This window comes from Tiliqua scincoides, chromosome 5 (genome assembly GCF_035046505.1).
Source record: "Tiliqua scincoides isolate rTilSci1 chromosome 5, rTilSci1.hap2, whole genome shotgun sequence".
Lineage (NCBI taxonomy): Eukaryota > Metazoa > Chordata > Lepidosauria > Squamata > Scincidae > Tiliqua > Tiliqua scincoides.
Genome location: NC_089825.1, coordinates 94,436,684 through 94,462,964, shown reverse-complemented (window position 1 = coordinate 94,462,964; position 26,281 = coordinate 94,436,684). Strand labels below are relative to the sequence as shown.

General features: G+C 43.8%; 1 protein-coding gene across 1 annotated transcript; it reads right to left on the bottom strand.

Annotated features, from left to right (window-relative positions):
• Positions 1–5,135: 5,135 nt before the first annotated feature.
• Positions 5,136–23,070, bottom strand: LOC136652370 (cytosolic phospholipase A2 gamma-like). Its single transcript, XM_066629307.1, has 14 exons — positions 23,047–23,070; positions 22,024–22,128; positions 21,090–21,226; positions 20,259–20,457; positions 18,873–18,981; positions 17,263–17,403; positions 16,550–16,603; positions 14,772–14,834; positions 13,793–13,921; positions 10,249–10,284; positions 9,201–9,284; positions 7,910–8,064; positions 6,426–6,594; positions 5,136–5,605 (listed from the first exon to the last, which is right to left on the bottom strand). The coding sequence occupies exons 1-14, from the start codon at positions 23,068–23,070 to the stop codon at positions 5,439–5,441; spliced, it is 1,572 nt and encodes a 523-aa protein (XP_066485404.1). The 3' UTR covers positions 5,136–5,438.
• Between the last annotated feature and the right edge of the window lie 3,211 nt (positions 23,071–26,281).

Genomic DNA, 26,281 nt, shown 5'->3' with positions numbered 1-26,281 from the left:
CTAGTGGCATAAAAAAACAGGACTGAAGAGAGGATGAGTGAGAAGGTGGCCAGGGAACAGGAGAAGAGGAAAAGAGTGACAGAAGGCAAGTTTGGGCAACAGCCTCCCCAATCAAAAAAAAGGCTGTGAAAGGCTTGCGGAGGAAAGCAAGACCATAGGCAAGGAGAGAGGTCCCTGGGCCATTAGATCCGGAGGACCTACTCAGACTTGGTCACAACCTTGTTACTAAGTTGCCTTATCTTCCAGCCAAAAGAGAGGAGAGGGTCTCCATTTGAAAAAAAAAAAGGAAGAAAGAACACAGAGAAGGAAGAGGACCAAGTGGGAACTATACAGGTAACAGTGTGCAGTAACCAGGCTATTTTGTGCCCTAGGCAAGGTTAACTACTTACACCCTGCTATCCAATTTTTTTCCCATAAGACTTTATAATTATATTTCATAGCACTATTGTGGTATTTATCTTAAAATAAATAAAAAATAGTTAGGTGCATTTTTTTTTTTTTTGCATTGGTTGGAAAAAAACTAATCTGTAGATAGCTGTGCCCCTTGAGGTCTATACCGTAGGCATCTGCCTAGTTGGCCTAATGATAGCACCGGCCCTGGCTGTAACCCAGAATGGGGAGGCCTGTTTTGAAACCCTTTTTGTTTGTAATCCTTAACTTTTCCGCTCTACCATACAGGAGGGTCCCCCTTATCTGTGGATTGGGTCCACACACCCCCAGTGCGCCCCTGCCAGAGGATCTCCCTCCAGAGGATCTGAGCCCAGCACAGGTCACACATGTTCGCCCATGAAAAAAAAAAAACAAAACAAAACATGTGGGGTTCCAGAACGGAACCCCTGCAAGTATCGGGGCATGCCTGTATACCTCAAGTCCAGCCCAATTACCTAATCAAGCATATTAGGTGTAAATCTACCACCCTGGGAGGAAGTGGTAGAGATGACACAGACTTAACTATCTATGGTGGGAAAACTGCAAGAGAACAAACCACCAGTTAATGAAACCCAAATGACCACAATCCAACTGTCCAGTAAAGAACAGGCAGTCCTGTTACCAAGATTGTCGAAGCATAAGGAGGACCCCTACATGCTATATACAACCTTTTATTCCTTTTGTATTATTCTGATTGGTGAAAGGAACCTTGAAGGCAGGTTGGAAGTCCCCAAAATAAATTAGCAAACTTTGCAGAGCTTTCATATCTAAAATAAATAATATAAAATGTCTCTGAGCACATTGTGGTCTCTGAGTTGCAGTTCTTTTTCCTGGGTGTAGAACCTATCTGGTGATGCAGGAAGCATGGATAAGGACCGGATTTAAACCTCAGGCAAAACTGTTATCATGATCTAATCACCAACCTGTTTTAGAGTGTCCTGCATTTGTTCCTCCCGGCCTCATCCACATCACTTCAAAAACATAAGAAAGGGCTAAGAATAGTGCATTGAGGAGGAGTTCTGTTCTTGTTAGCGTCCCACCTAAAGAACTTTCATAGTGCTTGGGGGCAGAAAGGATGAACTTGGAGGGCACTTTTTAAACCACACAAAGAAGCACACTAAACGTTTTGTGAAAATTATGGATTACTACTCATTTATGAATTGGATGCAGACCTTGGCTTGGATTCAAAGATGTGTTTTGGCTTGCCAACTGAAAACTTGGACTCCTTCCTTTCAAGACACATCCCCACACCAAACTGCCTCTCACATTTCAAGGGAAATGTCTCTGATATGGCATGGGGATCTGTCAATTTTATCGTTGACAATAATAAAGCAAATGCTATGTTTAATGTATTGTGTGTGTACTGTATAACTTCTATTGCTATTGTTAAAAGGCATTTCTATATTACTTTTCAGCAAAAAAAAAAAACAAAAACATTTTCAAAGCAGTTTGCGTAGCCAGGATATAAGAAATGCCCTGGTCCCAAAGGGGGTCACACACAATCTGCAAGATGCAAAAGAGACATTCACAAATAACCACCAGAAAAGAACCTGTGCTAGCATGAATGGAGACAGTTACTGTCCCACTCCTAAATTGAATAGAACCACCACTTAAAAAGTGCCTCTTAGCCCAGTAAGCAAGGGAAAAGATATCTAGAACTTACATTCGCGGAACATGTACGGTTAAAGGCTAGAAGAGTCTTACACCACAATCCTAGGCAGGTCTACTCAGAAGCAAGCCCCATTGTGTTAAGTTGGGCTTACTCCCAGGAAAGTGGGCATAGGATTGCAGGTTCAGCCTCCTTGACATCTGGTCACACCCCTTGTTCTCCTTGTATGACAGAAGGGGGTGGGAATGGTCGCAAATCAGTAATGCTTACTTGAAATCCAAAGCAGTAGAAATCTTGTATTGTTCCTTATCTTTAGTTAGGGAGATTCTAGGTTTAGAAACTATACAAAGCACTTTGATTTGTCTTCAAAAGCATGTTCCCTATGTACTGACGGAAAGGTTGGTCTCTTTCATGGCTTGGTTTTGTTCACAAAGTTTGGCTATGCCATTTGTGCTCAGAGACTTTTATTTGAGCTGGAATTGCTTAAGAACATGAGAGGCAGCAGGCATTTGTGTTTTAATTAAACTCTTGGGGAATGTGCCACTTCAAAAAGAACAAAATATACCAAATATCTCTTTGAGGATCAACACTCCCCCCTCCCCCCCCAAAAAAAACTGACAAGGAATGCCAAGGGAAGCTGAAAGAACAACACTTATCAAGTGGTCTCTCCACTATATCTCAGGTGTCACTGGATTTCTTGCAAGGTCAAATCAAATGTAACCTTTTAAGGTGTGCACTGTGAGATGGCCCAACTGAATTCACTACCTGATGCCACTCTTGACCTGCAACCACTGTGCACATGCCCCTCCCCAAAAAACCCACAAAAAACCCATGGCTTGACCATGTAGCAAAGCACATCGTTCACATTGGGCACAGATTGGGAGAAGCAGAGGGGGCAGCAAATAGATGCCCACTCCCCCCCCCCACACACACACACTATGCCATCGAGAGAGCAGGCCTCCTTCTCAGTCCCTTCCTACACACAGGCTCTTCTGGTGAAGACAGAAGTGATTGTGAGATGTAGTAGTTAGTCTGTGTTAGTCTGGGGTGTGTCCCCAGACACACCCCAGACACTGTGTTAGTCTGTGGAATGCCTTGCCACAGGATGTGGTGATGGCATCTGGCCTGGATGCCTTTAAAAGGGGATTGGACAGATTCCTGGAGGAAAACCATGATGGGTATGTACAATCTGAGATTAGCTGGTCGCTCATTATGAAGGCCTTTTTCTGTCATCTGAATTGACCTTGGGTGGCAGTTTTTCGTCGTCCTCAGGCAAGGTAGGGAAGGTGTAGGTTTCACTCATTAAAAATTAGTCACTGGTTTTCTGGTGTCTTTGCTGGGGAGTGTGAGTGTAAATAGAATGCTAGATGCAGGGAGGTGGCAGCAAGATGCAAGTATCTTGTGGTCTTGTGTGTGCTCCCTGAGGCATCTGGTGGGCTGCTGTGAGATACAGGAAGTTGGACTAGATGGGCCCTGGGCCTGATCCAGCAGGACTGTTCTTATGTAGAGGAAGGAACCAGTTAAGGGGTGCACAGGTTGGGGAGTGGTAGCCCCAGTGGAGGGGCTCTGGTGCTGTTGGACTGTCTCAGGCATCCCAATCACTTCAGTCAGCCATGATGTTGATGTTTACACATGCACCTCCAACAAAAAGCTCCATGAATGCTGAAAGCACACACTCTTACCAAGAAGGGTTTTTTCCCTCCTCAAATCCATATTATTTAAATTTTGTAACTGAGTTCCTCAGCCCATTTCACTAACAGTGGCTTTTCATGCCCATAGCTTTTAACTGAGGCAGTAATTGCTTAAGAAGAATACAGGAAGCTACATATATTCATGTCCTAATTAACCTCGCGGGGAAAGGGATAAAAGTTCATTTGAAAAATGGTGCTGAATGTCTTTGAGGAAGATCCCCTGAGGTCAAACTTTGAGGGAAAACTAATTTCTTTTTTTAATAGATAGCAGATTAGCAATATTTCTCCAGGGGATTGTTCACCCTCTCTGGATTTCACCTGCAATGATGTTTAAACTGAATCTATTAGTGAGTTCAATCAATTTTATCTGTAAAAACCAGAATGAAATACAAGGAATTAAGATACAGGATGGGACGGACAAGAGAAAACAGACTTCTAGAGAAAGCAGAAAATGCCATTGAGCCTTTTTAAGTTTTTTTATTATTATTATCATTATTATCATTATCTACTACTACTACTACTACTACTACTACTACTACTACTACTACTACTATTATTATTATTTATAGACTGTTTTTCTACCTAAAAGTTCACAAAGCGGTTTACAGACAAAATTAAATGGTTCCCTGTCCCAAAAGGGCTTACAATCTTAAAAAGATGGCAGAAGAGCACCAGCAAAGAGCCACTAGAAAAGACACTGTGCTTGGGTGAAGAGGAATGGTTACTCTCCCCCTGCTAAATATAAGAGGAGCACCAACTGAAAAAGTACCTCTAAGATGAAAATTATATATAGGAAGATTCATCATATAGGAATTCTGATTATTCACCCCGTAAAAAAAAGGCAAGATTAAATTCCATTAAATAAAATAAACAGAAGATTAATCATATAAGAATTCTAATTATTCACCCTGTAAAGGAAAGGCAAGATAAAAATCCATTAAATAAAATTCTTAAAATAAATAATAAAAAAATAAAATAAAACAGATTCTCCCTAGAGCTCTGGCAAAATACTGCACCTACAAAAGATGGCTGATGATTGGCAGAGGCTGTGGCCACCGTTGGCGGACTTACCCCTCCCCGCTCCCCGGGCAAAGGTCTGTGATGCCGCCCCTCATCTGTAAAGCCATGCCCTACCATTTGAATGCAACAGAGCCTTGCACAACATTAGGACGGACTGGGGAAGCTTTCTGAGACTTCCCTGAGGTCTTAAACTCTACTTCCAGAAAACCAGAAGTACAGTTTCTGACCACATTGGTAGTCTCAGTGAGGTTTCCAGTGCAGTCCTGGAGATGCAAGGTCTCAGCACCCGGGCCGTTTGTTCCATTTGCTCAGTGCTAGGTCTGCTGCTGGTGGCCACTGAAAGGGCCTTGAAAACAGCCGAGACATCATATATCAAACAGATATTATGCGTGCATCTTTGCAGGGAAGTGCTGGTTCCAGGTTAGTGAAGAATCTGGACTAAAGCCTTGCTTTAGGGCTGCATTTTTCCCAGCTTCTGTGATTATGCAAGTTCCTTCTGATCATATCCACGAATCACACATTCTATGTGATTCACATGCAACATGTTTCTGCACAAATGACTATTTGGGTGATTAGGAATGGTGAAACCAATACAAACAAGCTAGTAAGGAAGTTTCACACATTATGCTGAATGCACATAGATGGGGGAGTGGGATCAAATCCCCCATCAATATCTGAAAAATAATTTCTTAAACATTTGCAGAAGGTGGGTCCACAATACGCCTGATCTCCTCAAGTATCTTCTGATGAACATTCTTCACATTCTTTGTTGCGGCAGCAAGTAGTTTTTGTATTTCTTCCATTGAATAGCTTATTTTGAAGGTTGAAAATTGTTTGCGACATTCTTCAACTTCACCTAAAGAAAAGGAACATTGGTGAATGAATATAAAGACCCTGTTATTACTATAGATATTGCATGCTCAGCTCAATACAATGCATATTTACTCAGAAATTGGGCAACCCAATCCAAGCTGTACTGGAACAGGCTGGCCAGCTGACCTGCGCTGTATCCAGCACAGGGTTTGAGGTGGATCCTGCAAAACTTAGACTAAGGGGATTTACTGGTGCAAATTCAATCAGCCTGGTGTAACACTGGGCTGCTCAGGAGGGGGGTTAAGATCTGATCTAAATGCCAGAGGCCAGTTCCATTCCCCTCCTGGGCCCTGTCCACCCACCGGTCCACCCTCCACCCACCCAAAAAAACCCTGTCCCACCCTTCCCAAACTCCTGTGCTGGCTGCCATTGGCCGGTGCAAACTCATCTCTGCCGTGGCTGGATTTGGTGCAGGGAGGCCTTGCGAAGGCCTCCCCAACTCTTGTGGTGGTGCAAATGGGACTTGCGCCAGTTTAACCGCAAGTCTGGATTACGCTCCGAGTCACACCAGATACATTTTTTTAAAGTTCACAACAGGGATTGTGATCTTGTGTAAGCACTCAGTCACAGCTCTCCTACTCACATGAGTAGACTGTAACAGCGTCAGAAAGAAAAAGGTAGCAGAAATATAATCCATGAGCTCATATTACAAGGATGCATATTTAAATTAAGCATTAGGAAGACCAGGATATTAAAAACAATTCACAGTGCTAGAAACTAGAAGATCCACTGCACGCTTTCATCTCAAAAATTATTTCACCCTAAGTAGAAAGTTCCCCCAGTGAACCCCATTCTTGAATTACCTGGGCAGTTGACTCTGTTGAACAGCGGGAAGTGCATGACCGTTGGGGCACCTTCCCCTCTGAAGATGTAGCAATCCAATGGGTTGTCTTTGTCTTGCAGTTCATTTGCATCTATCTCGGGAAATCTCAGTCCATTTGCCTTGCAGTATTTCACGGTTTCTGTGAGGGTCTGAACCAAAAGGAAAGAGAATGAAATTACCAGATCTATTTAGAGAAATAACTGTTGGTTGATGGCTGCCTGAAAAGGGCTGATTTTCATGTTCCAATTAGGGGCCCATCAGATGTTACTTCAGCAGTGTGATTCTCTCCTACACCGCTCTAATAATGTCAGAATCAAGACATATCTTCACTGATTTCCAAGCAAGTTGAATTTGGATGTGACCCCTGAATCAGACCCTTTCCCCCGACCACTAAATAATCCCCCAAGCTTTCTCACTTCCTCTAAACCTACTGAACTGCTGTGGAGCTGGTGCTCCAAGAGCTGGTTGTGCAAGACAAAGAAAGTGAAGTCAAGTAGACCATGGGAAATGAAGTTTTCCCAAGTGCTACTTCATTATCAAGGATAGTGATGGAGGGGGGGAGAAGCTGTGTTAGACTCTTCCCACAGAGCCAGAACATCTGTAGATTATTGACAAAAGTAGCCATACTGTGGGAGCTAACACATTATTAAGGTGACATCAGAAAAGGTCCTAGGAAAATACTGTTTTGTTCAAACATCCTGTGCTCAGGTCTAAACTCTTGCTCAAATTTAGTTTAAGAAGATATTATGTAATAGGTTATTCATAACATAATTAATCCTGGCACTAGCAGGGGAAGACTGTAGCAGGGGAAGTGTCAGTAGAAAAGCACATGCTTTGTATTAAAGAAGATTTAAGGTGTAATCCCAAGGACACTGTATTTCTTTAACAGCTAACCATCCTGACTTGACTACATTCTAGTTCAGATATTGGACAAGCAGGGTCAGTCATACTGGAGCCACTATCTGATCCCCTTCTCCTTCCAGTGCAATCCTTTTGATAGAACAGGAAGTGCGGATGATGCTGGGAACTTGCAGCATGTCATGCATTTCCTGTTTTATTTAAAGGGACAGCAAGGAAAGAGCCATGTGGCTGCTTTCCTACCCCCACCACCTCACCCTGCTCCTCCCTCTAAGTGAAGGGCACCCCAAATCTGCTGCTCCTCCCACTACCCACCCATGATACAAGGTACATTGCTCGCTTTATGGATAAGAACATAAGAACAGCCCCGCTGGATCAGGCCATAGGCCCATCTAGTCCAGCTTCCTACATCTCACAGCGGCTCAACAAATGCCCCAGGGAGCACCCCAGATAACAAGAGACCTGCATCCTGGTGCCCTCCCTTGAATGGACTGGACTGGTCCTATGTACAAGAAAGTTTGCAAAATATATGAATCCTTGGCAACCAATTCCCTCAACCCTAAATCCTAGCCTTGCATGACAATCCCTCCCCAGTAAATGAATTACCTCAAAAGGATCTCCACTGCTGAAGTCAAAGGAGAGGATCAGCTCCACCTCCCGCTCAGGGCGCAAAATGAGTGGGTAAGCCGTGTTGATGGCCAAACCCGCATCAACCAGATGGACAACTGGTTCTTCAGTCAGCTTAGGGTGATTGACTTCAGCTACATGAAATGAAACACAGCTTCAGTATAGAATGCCTGAATCAATACAAACCTGCTGATAGCAGACTCCTTCCTGTGTAGTAGTACTGACACTACTACTGCTGCTAATTATGAACTTTACTAGTAATACTATTCTTCAACAATAGTGCTTGCCATTTTTAGCTTTCATATTAAAACTTATTAAAATAATATTTTTCCTAGAAATATATGCAGCTTGATTCCCTTCAGTCTACCCAAAGGCTTTCACTCAATAATCTAACAGATTAATCCATTCATTTTGCAGTCCTACACAAAATATTTATCTCATTAAAGTCTTTGCAAGCCCAGTCATTCCCCGATTCTAGCCCCCCCCCTTTCTCCCTTCGATGCCTGGACTTCATGTCACACACTATGGGCACACCACCAGAAACAACATCCCTATATTGAGGATTTTCCCTCTTCCCTGTGAAGGTTACAAAGATGTAGGCACATGCAGCCTGCGACTATTAGCTTAGGTTCCTCTGGTCCTAAATCATCATTGGCTGCCTTGGAGTGAGGACATTCACAGCATGTGACATCATATCACAGGCTGAGCACCTCTGCTTGTAGTGGCAATGAATGGGAATGACTGAGAGTTGGTGTATGGGAATCCCTGCTCATTCATGAAGCTCACTCAGTGACGCTGGGCCAGTCATTCTTTCCTTACCTAACCAACTTCACAGGATTGTTGTGGGGACAAAATGAGAGGGTGAAACGATATCATCTTATGGGTCACCTTGAGCACATCTTAAAGTGCACATTATTTCAAACATGATGAAACTGCAAGAGGGGACTCAAATGATCCAACATTTGGCTCCTGCATATTGTTTACAGTAGGAAAAAGGCTTCAAATGCAAGTCAATTAAAGTTTGTTACTTAGCTCATGGGGGACACAATTTGGCTTAGAGTCACAACAGTGGGACAAGTGTCAGTGCCCCCTACTATTGTGTCAATGCCTCCTACAATGTCCCCAGTGCTATTTAAAAAAAACAACAATGAAAAGCCTGTGGCCAGCACATGCATTTGACATAAGCTTTGATTGACTTAATACGGGCGGCAGACTAAGTTGCATTCCTGAAACCCGCATCACATAAACCATAATAGTAATACAAACTTACAGCAGTTGTACAAGAAGTTGTTTGTTGTCCCCCATGTCCAGTTATTGAGGCATTTCAATGTATCCCAGATGTAGTGGGCCCAATCTAAAAAGAACAAGATACAGAGAAATGAACAAGACAGAAGCATTTCAAAATCATAGCCTCAAATCGAGACCCAACTAGTTTCGTTTTTTTTCAGTCTCTGAAATGTTGATTGTTCCATTTCCACTACAGTGAACTTTAGAAGGGTGAGAAGTCTCCAAGCATGGTATGTTGGGCATGGCTGTGCCTTCCACACCCACAGAATTTGGGTTTAACCACAAAGATGTATAAATTTCACACTGGAAGTGGAGTAGTAAAGATTTGTCCCAATTTGCCATAAACCAGTGGTTCCCAAACTGGGAGTGGGGACCCGCTGGCAGGTCGTGACCTGATTTTTGATGGGCCGCCAACGGGCGATGGAAAGATCAGACAACTAATTGCCTCAAGCCCTGGGCTATTAAAAAATCTGATACTATAGCTGCTAATTACCCTGCAAAGAGCTCAGTTCCTGCAGTTCGCAAGTTAGCACTAATTGCCCTGCAAGGAGCTGAGCTTCTGCAGTTTGCACATATGTGTAAATATAGGGAGATAAATGTTTGAGGGTCTTTTTCTGGTTATTATTACTTATAAATAAATAAAACATTATTTCTTTCTAGATTTCCTTTTTAAAGGTTGGTAAACCTGGGTAGGTCCCGATTTTAAAAAGTGGGTCCTGATGCAAAAAATTTGGGAACCACTGCCATAAATCATTTGCAAACCCCCCCCCCCCCAACCTCAATGTGCCTCTACATATTTGATTCAAGATTCTTTTTTAGGATTCTACACTTTAGTAAAAGACCAGACTAACAGAATCTTGATACATAAGATGATCACATGAAGACTTCTTTTTTGGAGGTGATGAATCATGTAAATATTCAACAGCTTGTGTGTACACATGAATGCACAAACTCCTGCATGGAAAAACCACTAGATGGCACTGACTGTAAAGGAAGAGGTAAACATTCAACATGCACATTCGGTTACTTACCTGTGAAGGAAGGCTGAACATTTACTGATTCTGCACCTGAAAGAAAGAAAAATAGATTGAAAACTATCAAGCTTCTAAACAGGCAACCCACAGTTGCCACAGGGAGCTAAGGAATATACTTTACATTGCTTGAATTAAATGTTCATTATTTTCTACCACAGATGGACACTGTTGGGGGCAAACTAAGATGAAACGCAACACACATGCACTGTTCCCTGTAGCCCTATCTTTGTAGCGCAAGGGCAACTGTGGAGCACTTGACCATGATGTCATTGTCAAGCTCCTGAGCGCCATGAATGCAGCTACGCAGGCCTCCAGTTCTAGCTGTGGCTCAGAGGGAGCAGTGCACACATGTTCTATTCTTCTGTGATATTTCAGCCAGAAATACATCTGGGGCATCAAGATGTGGGGCATATTAAGGGAAGAGTAACTATCCCCTATTCAGCCTAGCACTGTGCTCCCTGGGGCATTTGGTGGGCTGCTGTGTGATTCAGGAAGCTGGACTAGATGGGCCTATGGCCTAATCCAGTGGGGCTGTTCTTATGTTCTTATGTACTGTGTCTTTTCTAGTGGCTGTGTGCTGGAGCTTTGGGATCTGTCTGGCCTAGTTGGCCTGCTAGGAGTCATGGGCCTTCAGCCAGAGCCCAACCTGGCCAGTTTCCGACACCATCCTGATTTGGCTTGTATAGGGAGGGACATGGGGAGAGCTTCAAGCCCAATTCAGATTCTAACAAGTCTAGGGCCAGCTCAAAAAGAAGTACCCCTTTTCACAGGGGGAAATGTTCACTTTTCAAGTTATCTCCCAAAATAAACCAATATCTTGGCATCCCTGATATACCCAAGGATAAATAAAGGAAAACTAAATAAAGAGGCATTTAACTGGCTTAATTAACTAAATTCAGATGCTGTCATGTATTGGCAACCTTCAGTCTCGAAAGACTATGGTATCGCGCTCTGAAAGGTGGTTCTGACACAGCGTCTAGTGTGGCTGAAAAGGCCAATCCGGGAGTGACAATCCCTTCCACACCGGGAGCAAGTGCAGTCTGTCCCTGGTCTGTCTCCCTGGCTATGGGCCTTCCTTCTTTGCCTCTTAGCCTCAGACTGTTGGCAAAGTGTCTCTTCAAACTGGGAAAGGCCATGCTGCACAGCCTGCCTCCAAGCGGGCCGCTCAGAGGCCAGGGTTTCCCACTTGTTGAGGTCCATCCCTAAGGCCTTCAGATCCCTCTTGCAGATGTCCTTGTATCGCAGCTGTGGTCTACCTGTAGGGCGCTTTCCTTGCACGAGTTCTCCATAGAGGAGATCCTTTGGGATCCGGCCATCATCCATTCTCACGACATGACCAAGCCAACGCAGACGTCTCTGTTTCAGCAGTGAATACATGCTAGGGATTCCAGCACGTTCCAGGACTGTGTTGTTTGGAACTTTGTCCTGCCAGGTGATGCCGAGGATGTGTCGGAGGCAGCGCATGTGGAAAGCGCTCAGTTTCCTCTCCTGTTGTGAGCGAAGAGTCCATGACTCGCTGCAGTACAGAAGTGTACTCAGGACGCAAGCTCTGTAGACCTGGATCTTGGTATGTTCCGTCAGCTTCTTGTTGGACCAGACTCTCTTTGTGAGTCTGGAAAACGTGGTAGCTGCTTTACCGATGCGCTTGTTTAGCTCGGTATCGAGAGAATGAGTGTCGGAGATCGTTGAGCCAAGGTACACAAAGTCATGGACAACCTCCAGTTCATGCTCAGAGATTGTAATGCAGGGAGGTGAGTCCACATCCTGAACCATGACCTGTGTTTTCTTCAGGCTGATTGTCAGTCCAAAATCTTGGCAGGCCTTGCTAAAACGATCCATGAGCTGCTGGAGATCTTTGGCAGAGTGGGTAGTGACAGCTGCATCGTCGGCAAAGAGGAAGTCACGCAGACATTTCAGCTGGACTTTGGATTTTGCTCTCAGTCTGGAGAGGTTGAAGAGCTTTCGGTCTGATCTGGTCCGGAGATAGATGCCTTCTGTTGCAGTTCCAAAGGCCTGCTTCAGCAGGACAGCGAAGAAAATCCCAAACAAGGTTGGTGCAAGAACACAACCCTGCTTCACTCCGCTTCGGATGTCAAAAGGGTCTGATGTGGAGCCATCGAAGACAACAGTGCCCTTCATGTCCTTGTGGAAAGATCTGATGATGCTGAGGAGCCTGGGTGGACATCCAATCTTGGGGAGAATCTTGAAGAGGCCGTCTCTGCTGACCAGGTCGAAAGCCTTTGTGAGATCTATGAAGGCTATAAAGAGTGGCTGTCGTTGTTCCCTGCATTTCTCCTGCAGTTGTCTAAGGGAGAATACCATATCAGTGGTGGACCTGTTGGCTCGGAATCCACACTGCGATTCTGGATAGACGCTCTCTGCAAGTACCTGGAGCCTCTTTAGTACAACTCGGGCAAACAGCTTTCCTACAACGCTAAGGAGAGAGATGCTGCGGTAGTTGTTGCAGTCACCCCTGTCACCTTTGTTCTTGTACAGCGTGATGATGTTTGCATCCCTCATGTCTTGAGGTACTCCACCTTCTCTCCAGCAGAGACAGAAGATTTCATGCAGCTCAGTGACGATGATTTCTTTGCAGCATTTTAGGACTTCAGCAGGGATGCTGTCTTTTCCAGGTGCCTTGCCAAAGGCAAGGGAGTCCAGGGCCAAGTGAAGTTCTTCTAGGGTTGGTTCACTGTGAAGCTCTTCCAGCACAGGCAGGCACTCAATGTTGTTCAGTGCTTCTTCGGTGACTACATTTTCTCTGGAATATAGCTCAGAGTAGTGCTGCACCCAGCGTTCCATCTGCTGCGCCCGATCCTGGATGACCTTGCCTGTGGCAGACTTCAGAGGGGCAATTTTCTTCTGTGTTGGACCTAGGGCCTGCTTGATACCATCATACATCCCCTTGATGTTGCCCGTGTCAGCTGCTATCTGTATCTCAGAACAGAGCTGGAGCCAGTAGTCGTTAGCACATCTCCTGGCAGTCTGTTGGACTTTGCTGCGAGCAGTTCGGAGGACCTGCAGGTTGCGCTCACTGGGACAGGCCTTGTATGCTGCTTGAGCTCTCCTCTTTTCCTCAATGACTGGTGTCAACTCCTCAGAGTGGGCTTCAAACCAGTCTGCCGCCTTGTTGGTCTTCTTGCCGAATATGGACAAGGCGGTGTTGTAAACGGTATTCTTGAAATGTTCCCATCTGTTGGATGCGTTTGCGTCGGCCGGGCCTGGAAGAGATTCCTCACCAGACGCTCCAGCCTTCCCAGCATCAAGATCACACGCAGTTATCATGGTGCTGCCTGCGACACTGACCACTCCCTGGTGTGCAGCAGAGTGAAACTGCAAACAAAGCGACTGTATCACACGAAAAAGGAAGGAAGACCTCGCATTGATACCAGCAAGACCCGGGATCAGAGAAAAGTGGAGGAATTTGCACAAGCGCTTGAGGAATCTCTTCCAGGCCCGGCCGACGCAAACGCATCCAGATGCTGTCATATATGCCTAGAAACATAGTGAGAAGGCAGCACATGGCTAATGTGGTATTTACCTCTAAAAATCAGGCTCAGTGTTTTCTCCAGTCTACGACGCTTTTCTTCGGGTTCACCTACATCTGTGGCCAACAAAATTGCTGGTTTGTTTCTGCTAGGCAGCTCCATGCTTCTTCCCTCATGGGAGCCTTTGTTACCAAAAGAAAAACAAGGTTTTGCAGGCGGCAGTGGAAAAGGAAAAGTGTTGCCCTTGTACCAACATGTTCCCAAGATTTCATCCCCACTCTCTTTGTGGAAAATGTTTGACTAATGCTGACCATAAGGAGAATCCCTCCCCGTGATTAAGAATGTTGGGCTGTCAGCATTCTCAGTCATAGGGACAATGGAGGGGCCCCAATTCCAGAGGAGCGCCAGCACAAAGGTGGAACTCAGCAGTGCACTCTGGCTCTTCCTATTCTGTGGACATCACCCACATTTTGTAACATCTGAGGAGGACTTCTGCTGACACTGACATTTCATGCAAAGTGAATTTCAGAGTGAATGTGAAGGTTCCTCTCAAGGCAAAACTCCTGAAGATCTTGAGGGGACCCAAATAACTGTCTTTAAGATGTGAAATTTTTCACAGCGTTTCTAAATGTACCCAAATGTATACCCTATATGGCAATCAGGTGAAGCGGTTTGAGAACCTGTTCAAGATTGTCCCAACAAAGCTTGACACATGGGTGATTCTGTTGGCGGAGGGCACATTTGGGCACAATCTGAGTTCAGTCTGACAGTTACTGAACTCCATCTCTTGAGACACCTCTAAAGCCCTGGATGAAAGCTCTAGTCTACACCATGCTCTGCCCATGATTTCACAAAGGATTTGTTCAAATGACTGCCTCTCTCAAGTCTGTTCTAGATAAAGGAGGGCAAGACAATCGTATTACTCGCCCAAAGGAATCTTCCAGATAATATGAGAATTGATGTGAATGACCAGAGAAGGTCACAGAAAGGAAGAAAGAAGCTATATTGCAATCTGTTGTTGCAATGGCTTACCTGGTGTGAACTCTCTTGAAGCATGTCTTCGTGCATCATGATGAAGTAAATGCTTTATCTTGTCTTGAAAGAGAAATGCATAGTTACATTTACAGGCATGTGTCTCTACTTTCCAATATACAACACAGCAATATTGTTAACAATACTCGGATTACAAAAAATAAGAATAATAATAGTAATAATAATAATAACTTTATTTATACCCTGCCCTTCTCCCCAAAGGGACCCAGGGCAGCTTACAACAGTTAAAAACAGATTAAAACATGATTTAGCAAGCAGATGAAAACATAATAACACATTAACAGATATCATAAAAACAGTAGTCAGATAAAAAGTCAGGTAAAAAGAGCATATAGCAGCAGATCGTAAGGCCAGTAAAAAATACTACAAGATGTAGAAAAGATGTTAAAAAGGCCATGAACTCAGAAGGCTTGTTTAAACAGAAGGGTCTCAGGCCTGGCTGAAAAGTCTCAAGAGAGGGAGCCATTCTCAAGTCAAGGGGAAGGGAGTTCCATAATGTTGAACCAGTCAACATACTTCATAGGGTTATGAATTCTCCCTTTTGGGTTGACAGAAATAGGACACCCGATTACCACAAGCATACCTAATAATGATCTTTCCTCTGTTCACCCTCTCTCCATTTCTTTTATAAACTTTCTTCATTCAACATTTAAAAGTTTTTTTTCTTATTTAATACATGTCTGTTTATCTAGGGAATATGCATAAATTAAACACTATGCTAACCAGCTCATCAGAATACAGGTGAACGCCACTTAGCGAACCTCTGGTCAGCAACGGCCTGTATATCTGATGGCCACCACTGGCCCATGTCGATCCCTTCCCCACAGCCTCTGAAGCCAAAGGGAGCCATGCTCCCTTCCCTTCTGAGCCTCAGAGAGGCGCACTGCCTCTCCAAGGCTCAGACTGGCCATTTCAGCTGAAACACGTGACTTCCAGTTTTCCGGAAAAATGGAAGTTGCATGTTTTCGCTTGAAATGGGCACTCTGAGCCTCGGAGAGGCAGTGCGGGAGCATGGCTCCCCCTCACTTTTGGAGGCTTCACAAACACCAAGGTCCGCTTGATGAGGGAAATGCCGGGCTGCATCCGCATCATTAAGTGGCGCACGATTGTACTCAAGAGCTGCCACTGGCAGAGCAACATGTAAGCTTTTCAGTACATGGTGCTCTGAATGTTGGCAGTGTTGATCACCTGTCTGAAAATGTCATCCAGACCTGAACTGTGCACATAGAATGCGATTTGTGCAGACACACAACCCTGCATGTTTCTAGGGTTGCCATTTTCTCTCCTCCCCTCCAGCAGTGGCATCACTATGGTTTGCATCACCTGGTGCAGGACACCAGCATGTCACCCCCATGGTGGACCTCCTACCATGCAGCAGGCAGGGCAATGCCCCAGGTGGTGGATGTGGTGATGCACCATTGCCCCGTCCCCACTGGTTTTTTTGGCTATAGCTTTTGGTAGAATAGAGATATTCCAACACAGTTTGTTTAATTGCATTCTGCATGAAATTACACATTGAATGATATATGTCATGATGGTATTATTTTGACATACCAAGATTTTGGCCAGTAGCGGCGTCACCCCCCTCCTCCGTGTGCATCACCCGGCACAGCCCACACACAGCACACACCACTGCCTCTAGTAGTGTCTAGGGCCCTGACTGGTGAGCAAAAATTCCATGCATATGACTCGGCCAGGAATCCTTCTCATCTACCCATACTCTGTGATGCTAGCCTCAACCACAGAAAAAACCGTACCATATATAGTCTTCTCAATTTCCTCCAGGCTTCCAAGGGCACTTCCCCATAAACCTAAAATAAGATTTTAAAAAAATGGCAGTAAGACTCTCACATTCACCAGGTTATATTAAATTTAAATGTTGATATTTGCTTTCAAAAAAACATTAATTCATTTTGCAGGAGATGGCCCCAACAACGCAGAGGAAAGAAAGATTATAGGCATAACCACAGACATGCCAATCTCTCCCTAAATATAAGTTTTTCTCTTTTTTCCTCGGCAAACTGACATGATTGTACACATGTACAAGCTGGGATGTGATCTCAGAATGGGGAAAAGCACCAGATTTCCTGGAGTGTGGTCCTTGTTGGTACTCCCTTGGAGATATCTACAAGGAACCTGGAAACAAGCCAGATTGGCCAGCAGAGATGAGGAAAATATTCACACAAGACTCACACAGGCAGCTTCTTTTCCCAACATCGTATTGGCCAATCTGGCCTGCTTTTTGGTCATTATTGCAGGACAGCCCTGGGAGCAAGGCAGCAGGCAGTAACCCCACCTCTTCCACCCTTCACGTGCAGGAGGAAGAGGAACTGCCCCAACTAACCCCCCCCCCCCAGTACTGCCATACGCAGGCTCTGTTGTTTGTGCCAACCCAGAATATTTTCCTCTGCTGTGTGTTTGGCCGCCTAAGAACGATAGTCTGCTAAGAAGGAACAAATGGAAGGGTCACCTTGCAGATAGCAGATGATTCTCTCCTTCTTCTTTTCTTTCAGGTACCCATTCTCAAATTTACTCCCAAAGTCTTTGCTGTCGATGGAGGCGCCTAGGCCAGCAATCCCAATTTCATGTGGGGTGAATTCAAACCAGCTTCCTGAAAAGAAAATAAAGTTTTGGATGGCACCGTCTGAAGGCACAAGATGCAACAAACTGGTTGAAGCTAAACTGGTCATTAGTGTCAGGACCTGAATGGAGACAAGCTATCTAGGAAGCCTGTGTTTACCCCCATGAGTTCTACAATGGACAACACATAATTGCTGATTAAACAAAGGGGGATTCCGTTCAAGCTGCCACCACATTCATCTATAAGAAGATTCAAAACCAATTTGGAACCTTTGCATTGATGAAACATCTGTAGGGATTAGGAGGACAGTTTGAAGATGAACTGATTAACTCCACTGATTCATATTGGTGAAATGTCTCAGCAAAAGAGGAACTTGGCACATCTTTTGTTGCCTGAGCCTCAGCAGAATTGCTTTGATCTTATATTTTGCAGCATGACGATTGAGAATGGACACTTGCCCAACTGCCACTGGGCAATCTGGTTGTCTTACTGCACAATTGGCTGCATGTCTAATTAGAAGTCATTCCATTGTGTTTAATGGGGTTTACTCCCAGGAGAGCATGTATAGGATTGAAGCCTTACCAGAATTCCTTGCCCATTAGCCAAGTAAATCCCATTTACAATGCTATTCATTTTTGCATGGACATGTGATGGTTGAGCTTTGTACTTGGACAAAGGCACTCGTGACTTCTTGCAATAATGCTGGCATAACATGGCAGCTAAGAGAGTGAGTTGCCAATCAGGACATTCTCAGTCTGAACTGCACTTCTGCCATGAATCTATGGGGTAACCTTAGACTGCACAGCTATGCATGCTTTCATGAGAGTAAGGCCATTGAACACAATGGGGCTTCATTTTGAATACACACACATAGCCTAGCATTCTTAATCCAGCCACTCTCTCTTCACCTCAGCTGCAACCACAACAGAGACGTACTTTAAAAACTTGATGCAAGAACAACTTGGAGACAAAACATGTGAAGCACTTTGCACACATATATATTATTAGCAGTAACAAAATTCTCACAAAAATAAAAATAAAAAGCTTAAACCTGGACTGAATGGGATTTCCCCCTTCCCCATTTGTTTGTTTAACTTAATAAAATCTCAAGTCTGTGGCAATGATTTTAGGTTCACCGGAAGAGAAGCTTACAAAGTGCAAGCTCAAGTAACCTTCCAGAAAGTCCTGTGTTTTTATTTCATTTTTTAAATTCCAGTTGGTACCCAAAATATGTATCAGCAAGATGAGATGCAGCTAATCATTATTAACGGGATTAAGGTAATAAATCCTTATTTATTTATTTATTATTTACCTTATTTTATAAGGTAAATAAATAAATAAATTATTATATTTATATTATATATAAATTTACCTTATTTATTTATTAAGGTAATAAAATATTATTACCTTCCCAAAGCTTGTGGAATAAGCCAGGCTATAAATTGAAATTCATTTGATGAATGGGATTAATCAGGACTGTAATTGAACAATTCAGATACCTGGTTGATGGTGACTATATCTGTTGTAGTCCACAGCTGCATAAATGGGATAAGGATTCTTCCCATTCACAGACGATTCCCTCTGCTCAGACAATTTTGTCTCATCCATCTGAAAAGACACGGACCAAATTGATTTAATTTACGACTAAATTTGTTTCTAACCCACCCTCAGCTCAGTGACTGAACACTGGTTTAGCATGCAGAAGGTGCCAGATTCAATCCCTGACATTTCCCAGTGGGGCTGTTTGAGGCCTCTGTTTAAAGCTACTGCAACTCAGTGTAAACCAGGGGTGTCCAACTCATTTCAAATAGCAGGCTGACTAGCATTCATGGCACCTGCTGAGAGCCAGAAGTGATGTCATTAAAGCAGGAACTGATGTCCTTAAGCAGGTGATGATCAGAAATAAGGACTTTTTTCCGACTTAGGTATTCAGTTGCAAATGACAGAAGAGAAAACATGCAAGTCTTGGTCGTGTTTTCAAGATATGGGAGAAATTATCACACGGACTGCCCTTTTAGCACCACTGCTTCTGCCAAGGTGTCTCTTTGCTGCTCAGTACCTGAGAGCTGTTCCTGAAGTGATGTCTCAGCACAAGTGGAGCTACTGAAAGGCAGCCTGTGTGGTAACTGGGCTCTCTCAGTGCCTTGGTTTCTCCCTCTCTCACTTCTCTTGGTCAGCCTCTTCCTATGCCATTCCTTGCCTTCTGTAGCCTTCTTCCATCTCTCCCTCCCAGCACCTCAGCAGAAATGGCACAGCTGAAAAGGTGGCCTGCATGATAATTGAGTCTCCCAGCGCTGCCATTTCAGCAGTGCTGCTTCTCAGCTCAGCAGCTGATGGTGGTTCTAGGACAGTCCAGTTATCATGGGGGCCAGCTAAAGAACTTCCGTGGGCTGTATCCAGCCCAGGGGCCTTATGTTTAACACCCCTGACTATAAACCACAGTGAACTAGATGGAACAATGAATAAAGCAAGTTAATATCTTATATCCTTACATGTGGAGGTCTCACACTGGCTTCTCAAGAATCCATTATCACAAATGGTCAACTGGTGACCAACTGGCCAAATGTGACCCTCGAAGTACTTTTGCCTCTGCCAGGAAGCCCTATCGGAGTTTAATCAAAGCATGATAGCAAAAACATAGCTCTCTTCACTTTAATTCTTTGAGAGTATGTTCCAGATGGATGGAGATGCCCCAAGGATTATATTACGAGGATTATATTATATTATATAATATAGGATTATATTATACAAGGATTATATTATCGTACATATGGGAGATTGTACAAGACCTCCAGGGAGATGTTTGTGCCTGGCTTGCTTTAATGACAAATTCATTGCATTCATGTTGAGTTCTGCGATTCTTGAGCCTTTTTTTGTCCCCCTACCTCTTTCAGTAGATCATACACAATAAAAAAGGCCCAGAAATCAGTCAGAGAGTAATTCTTATCTTCTGCAGCTTCTATTGTAGCTGCTCGCGCTTTCAGAAAATCCCAGTGGCCATGGCTAAGAGTTTCACTCTCCATTTTTTCCAAGTTCTTTATATTTTCTGACCAGCCTTCATGTTTATAGAGTTCTGACATGCACCTGGCAGTGAAATAGGAAAAAAAAAATTACTGGTGGAAAATGAGCAATGGATTTAGACCACAATCTGGTATTTACTGATTTGTCTAGCGTTTCTAAGACTAGGAAATGAGGAATCCACATATGATGATAACCTAAATATTATCACTGATAATAGCACTGATTGGCTAGAATATACTGTTCTTATTTGCTGCAGTAGCTGTCAATCCAGCTAGGACAAAATAGCTGTAGCAAAATAGCACTAATGGAGGTATTTCTGTATTCAGGGAAGCCCATGTACGTATTTTGCTTCAACACTCGCTGAGACGGAGTATCTCAGGCATTGAGCCAGATCTCACAGAAGAAGTTTCCAGGTAATATTCAGCTGTAGTTAATGCTATGGGGAATGTAAGATCAATTATAGCTAAATAAAAGCTCCACGTGTAGAGGGAACAATACTTCTGAACACCGCATACTGAATCCAAACAGCTAGAAAAACCCATCACCTTAAAGTCTTCATTGTAAGTTTCCTAGAGATATACACTGCTGGAAACAGAATGCTAGACAAAGTGAACCAGTGGATCTGCCTGTCCCCAAAAGCACCAATTTAAACATTGGTATTAAACATTTGCTTTCATCTATCGTCATGCACTTACCAAGTGGAGCCCGACACCCCACCCAAGTACATAGTGCTGTCCAAGTGATTCTGGTTCTTCATCTCTGCTAGTGTCCCATAAAGTGCAATCATGGCTCGCAAACCTCCACCTGATCCCAGGACAGCAACAGTCGGGATCTAACGGAAGGAAAACAGACATGCTATGGGTTCTATACCAGCTATTAAGACAAGGTTCTGGGTCCTTTTAATGTGTTAGGCAAATATATGGCAGTTAACAGAAAATTAAAATGATAATATACACTTCCATGATGTGTCACTGCATCTTCATTTAGCTAGAAACAAGAACCAGTGATGCTGCTGAATTCCAGGAAGTGCTGGCATTCATGGCAGATCCCAAGTCAATTCACATACAAGCATGTGTCGCTTAACAACCTCCCGCTTAATGACGGTCATTTGTTGTGATCAAAGAGGCTCTTAATGAGGCAGTCAGGACTCCCATAGCCTGTAGCAGAGCATCTGTTTACACAACAAAGAGGCTCTTAATGCAAAGAAGAGGCAATAGTCTCTAGTAGCCTCTGCAAACAGCTATTTTCTCGCAGAGAGTGTCTGTTTACACAACAAAGACACTAGATTGGGCTGAATGTTTGCTTAATGACCTAATCACATAACAACAGGGATTGGAGAACATATCCCTGTCGTTAAGTGACACACACCTGTATTTTGAATTCAGTTATGCACACAGCGTAATGCCTGAGGAGCTTGCTCTTAGAAGATGCAGTACACTTGTCCTGTCTTCCTGGCAAGAAAAAGTTCTCATCAAGTCCCCCAGTGAAGCTTTCTTGTGATTTTTCTACTGATAATCCCTTCAAGGCAGAAAGATATATGAACTATGTATTAATTTTGCTACGTAAAGTTCTCTGTGAACTACTTCTGGTTGAAATGAGTTGTATTAAGAATAATGATAATAACCTTACCTTCTCCCCTGTGATATTAAGCTTGGCAAGGCTTTCCTTCACCACTTCCTTTCTTGTGGTAATGGCTTGTGTCTCACCCGCTGACAGGGCTGTTGATATCCGGACCTGAAAACACACAAAATGGGCTTGGGATAAGTCAGCACAATGGGAGGAGAGCATTGGATATTATATTCAGCAAAGAAAATCCATATCACTCAACGCTAGCTGGGCAAAGTGGCACCTTTTAAAGTGGGGTCCTCTTATATTTAATAGGGGGAGAACTGTCCTTCTTCACCCAGTATGGCATCTTTACCAGTGGCTGTTGCTGATGTCTCTTTTGTTAAAAAGCACTCTATAACTATTCATCACAATCATTATCACCACCACCGCAATGTGGAACAGTGACTTCAGTGACTGTTATGCCCATAATGGCATCATCACTGGGTTACTGGATACCATATTGAACCAGTTCAGATTGAGCACTAAGCCAAGACATGGCTTGGTTTTATGTGACTGAAATCCCAATTCTATGCATGTCTACTTAGAAATAAGTCCCATTAAATTGGGCTTACTCCCAAGTAAGTGTGGCTTGATTGCAGCCTGAATAGAGGATCCAAAACCTTGTGCTCTCACACCACATCCTCCTCCTCACTCTCCTGATTACAGTATCTTATGTATACTTATGTATACTGTTACATAGTAAACCATAGTTTACTGTTACATCTGAACCAGAAAAAACAATGGTTTGTCCAGACAAACCCTAGTTTGTCCAATTCAAATGTAAGAAGAAACTACTCTTTACAGCGAAAGCTAGATGGTCACTAAGATAGTACCTAATCCTGAACTGGGCACTGTCTCTTCTCTTGGAAATGCAAGATGCTGCAGTCACAACTCTGCCATCTTGGAGCAGCAATATGGTTGATTATACCATTGCACATGTAATATAACTAAAGGAGTAGCACAGTAGAGCAGCACTGGCTTCCATTCTGACCAAGTGTCAATAGGTAGATGCATTAATTGCTGCTTGTCAGAGGGATACCTTACCTTCCCAGGTGTGCTGAAGGCCATCTCTTCTTTCTAGCTTCTCTGCCGATAACTCAAGGAATTCACACTCAAACAAGAAGAAGTAGAAGAAGACTCTTGAGATGCAAGGACTTGAATTTTCTGACAGGCAGGGAGCTCCTATCTACTTTTGTCTGGAACCCCATAAGACAACCACGTGCTTTGAGTTACATACTTCCTGTCACTGGAGAAAGAAGGAACCTGATGATGGCTGAGAAGAATTGACGTGTGATTTATTGTGACTGAATGACTTAGCATATTGTTTGTTTCACTGATCCTTACTTCCGCAGAAGGGACAGAAGTCACAGTTTTACTGGGGGTAGAGCACTGGAGCTTGCTGTCCAATTGATAGACTGCAGTCCTGCTTAGGTGTTCATGAAACATCCACAAGATGGCAAGAGTAAAAGCAACTTTTCAAGCCCCCCTTCCCATGCTGGTCCTCTCCCAAAGTCTTGCCCCCCCCTACTACTCATCCATAAGTGTTTGTCAACACTGACAATGCTGAATCCAGGATGTTTTTCTCCTGTGATCAGGAATGTCAATTGAGTTATTTGAGTATTGAAAAAAACAGGAGGATTTTTAAGAGAAGGACAAAAATCAAAAGGGAACTGTGATACATTTGGACCAAACAGAAAAAAGAGACATCTGCCCATCCCTAGCTAGATCCCTAGCTGCAATTCTGGGTATAATTTTTTTAAAAGACATGTCTGGATTATTGCCTTCCTGATGGTCCACCTACTGTCATGGAAACTGCATCCCGTCTTTCTGATGATTGCATCAATGTACAACAATATGTGGCAAAGTATACAGCTTTATGCAACTATATGAAACACATAGATTCTGAAGATATCTCCATTGCTTAATATATCTGTTCCACTGCAGAGCAGGAATGATCCAGGACGATATACTTCCTCATAGGTTTTTGGCAAGCAGGAAATTAAGCAGTATTCCTAGGACAAGCAAGTGGAGACAGAACTAGATAAAATAGCTTATAGTAGGAGAAAGCAAATGACTTACCCAAACAGTGACCAGCCCGAATCTTCTTCTTTCACCTATCGGGAATGCTTCTGGAGGGTTTGAAACCAATAACTTTGGAGTCACAACAGTGGGCAACAGGCAGCATTGCCAGCAGTTGCAAAAGCTGTGAGTGGGCCAAGCTTTGTAAGGCAGACAGATACAGCCAATGATGATAGTTGATGCGAAGCATAAATCCCAGGAATGCTGGGAATGGAGATTGTCACGGAAATTGAAGGCCAAGGGAATAGCATATTAAGTGCATAAATGTCTTGAGCTTGTCCACTGTAGTGCAGTGTTAATTTGCAAGCCTTGTGCAACCATTTTACTTGTTGCAAGCTGGAAGAAGAGAGCACCTCATCCCAAGGAAGGTACTTTGACTTTGTTGAAGGACTTTGGCAAGGAATGTGCTATGGTTTTCATTTCCAGTTCCATTTCTCTTAAACTCTGTAAGTTTCATTTCTCTTAAAATCATATGACTGTAAATTATGCAAGTAGACCCATAAGGCTGCCGGGGGCCAACCCAGGGTAAAGGAACTCATGTTCCCTTATGCTGAAGAGACCTCTGGCTGCTTTGCCGGCCCCATGGGATACAAAGGTGGCCATGTCAGCACCACTGTACTCCAGGGCAGTGGCCCCATTAGGATTGGACTGTGGAGAGTTTTCTTAATATAGTAGTATCATATGAATATGTATCATGTGTTTTGCATAAAGGTATAACAGCCTTGGGCTCCTTGTATAGGGTGTGCACAACCTAACGCCAAATCTGTGCACCAGAAAAAAATGTTCTTCAGTAAACAGAAAGAGTGAATCTCAGGCTGGAAGCTGTTTGTTTCCTCAGTGCGATTTCTCCAGAGTCAGAGCCCGGGGAAGGAGCAATTGGATTCACCTGTCTACATATACTTGCTGGGGAGAAAGCTTTACACCCATCAGTGTCTTCAGCTGCACCAAAATATTGCTCCACTACAAAGTACTTTTTCCTACCAATTGATAAGAAATTGAATTCCCAGCAACACTACAGGGAGGAAGGTGGTGGTTTGGGTTTTTCCACTGTTACCGGTATGGTAGATTCCCCTGGGGGTTGGGGATAAGAATAGGCCCTCAGTTTGGCTGTACTTGTCGTAAGAGGCGACTAAACAGCCACCGGGTAGATGGGACGCCTTAGCCTGGGAAGGCAGCTCATCTGAGAGAAGGAAAACTCTGATCCCAAACCTCCACTGCCTTGTGGCTACATCCAGTTATGGAAAAGGCTTCAGGAGTCAACCTCGAGGCAAAATCCGGAGCCGGAGTCCCTGAGGCAGTTCATGGCTGAACACAGTCATGTTCTGACAACTCCTGCGACGCTGCTGGAACCAACCATATTGACTTCTGCCTTTCCATTGGACTATTTTAGCAATGTGGAGAGGGGGGATTTGCTGCATGGGTAACAGTCTATCCTCCATATCTACTTTACCCAGGCTTCGCACACTGGAGAGGACACTCTGTTCCAGAACCACCATTCAGAGCGCAATACCATAGTCTTCTGAGACTGAAGGATGCCAACACAGGTATGGTAGACCAGTGGTTCCCAACATGGGTTGCGTGTACCCTCAGGGGTACTTTCCAGGACCTTTGGGGGTACTTGATAAAGAGTGAATAATGGCAGAAAAGGGTAGGTTTGTATTAGAATACCTTGCGGGGCAGGCAATACTGGAAGGCAGCTAGCTGGTCGAGAAAGCACCAGCAACTGCTAGTTTCTGGTCATCAGTTAGCGTATTTTCAGATATGGCTCAGTAGTTGAAAACTTAAATTTGAAATAAGAGCAACTATATTAATTATAAACATTTTTCTAATATGAGGGGTACAATTCTTGGAAATGGATTGCTAATGGATGCAAGTGAAAACAAAACACAACACATTGGGAACCACTGTGGTAGACATTAATAATCAGCTTTTGACAGAGGCTGACAGCAAAGGCCTTCAGTAGACTTAAACAAACATGGGAATGAGAGGATGGGTCCATTATGCATTTGTAATGGGATAAAGAACAGGAAGCAGGGAGTAAAGGGTGTTCATCAATAATTTAGAATTAGGGATGAGAAGTGAGGCAACCAATTATGCAGATGATGCCATGGTGGTGATTCAAAATTCAGGGTGATAAAAGCCGAAATAGTTGTGAAGAGCTTCAAAAAAATGCTCTCCAACCTGGGTGAATGGACAACAT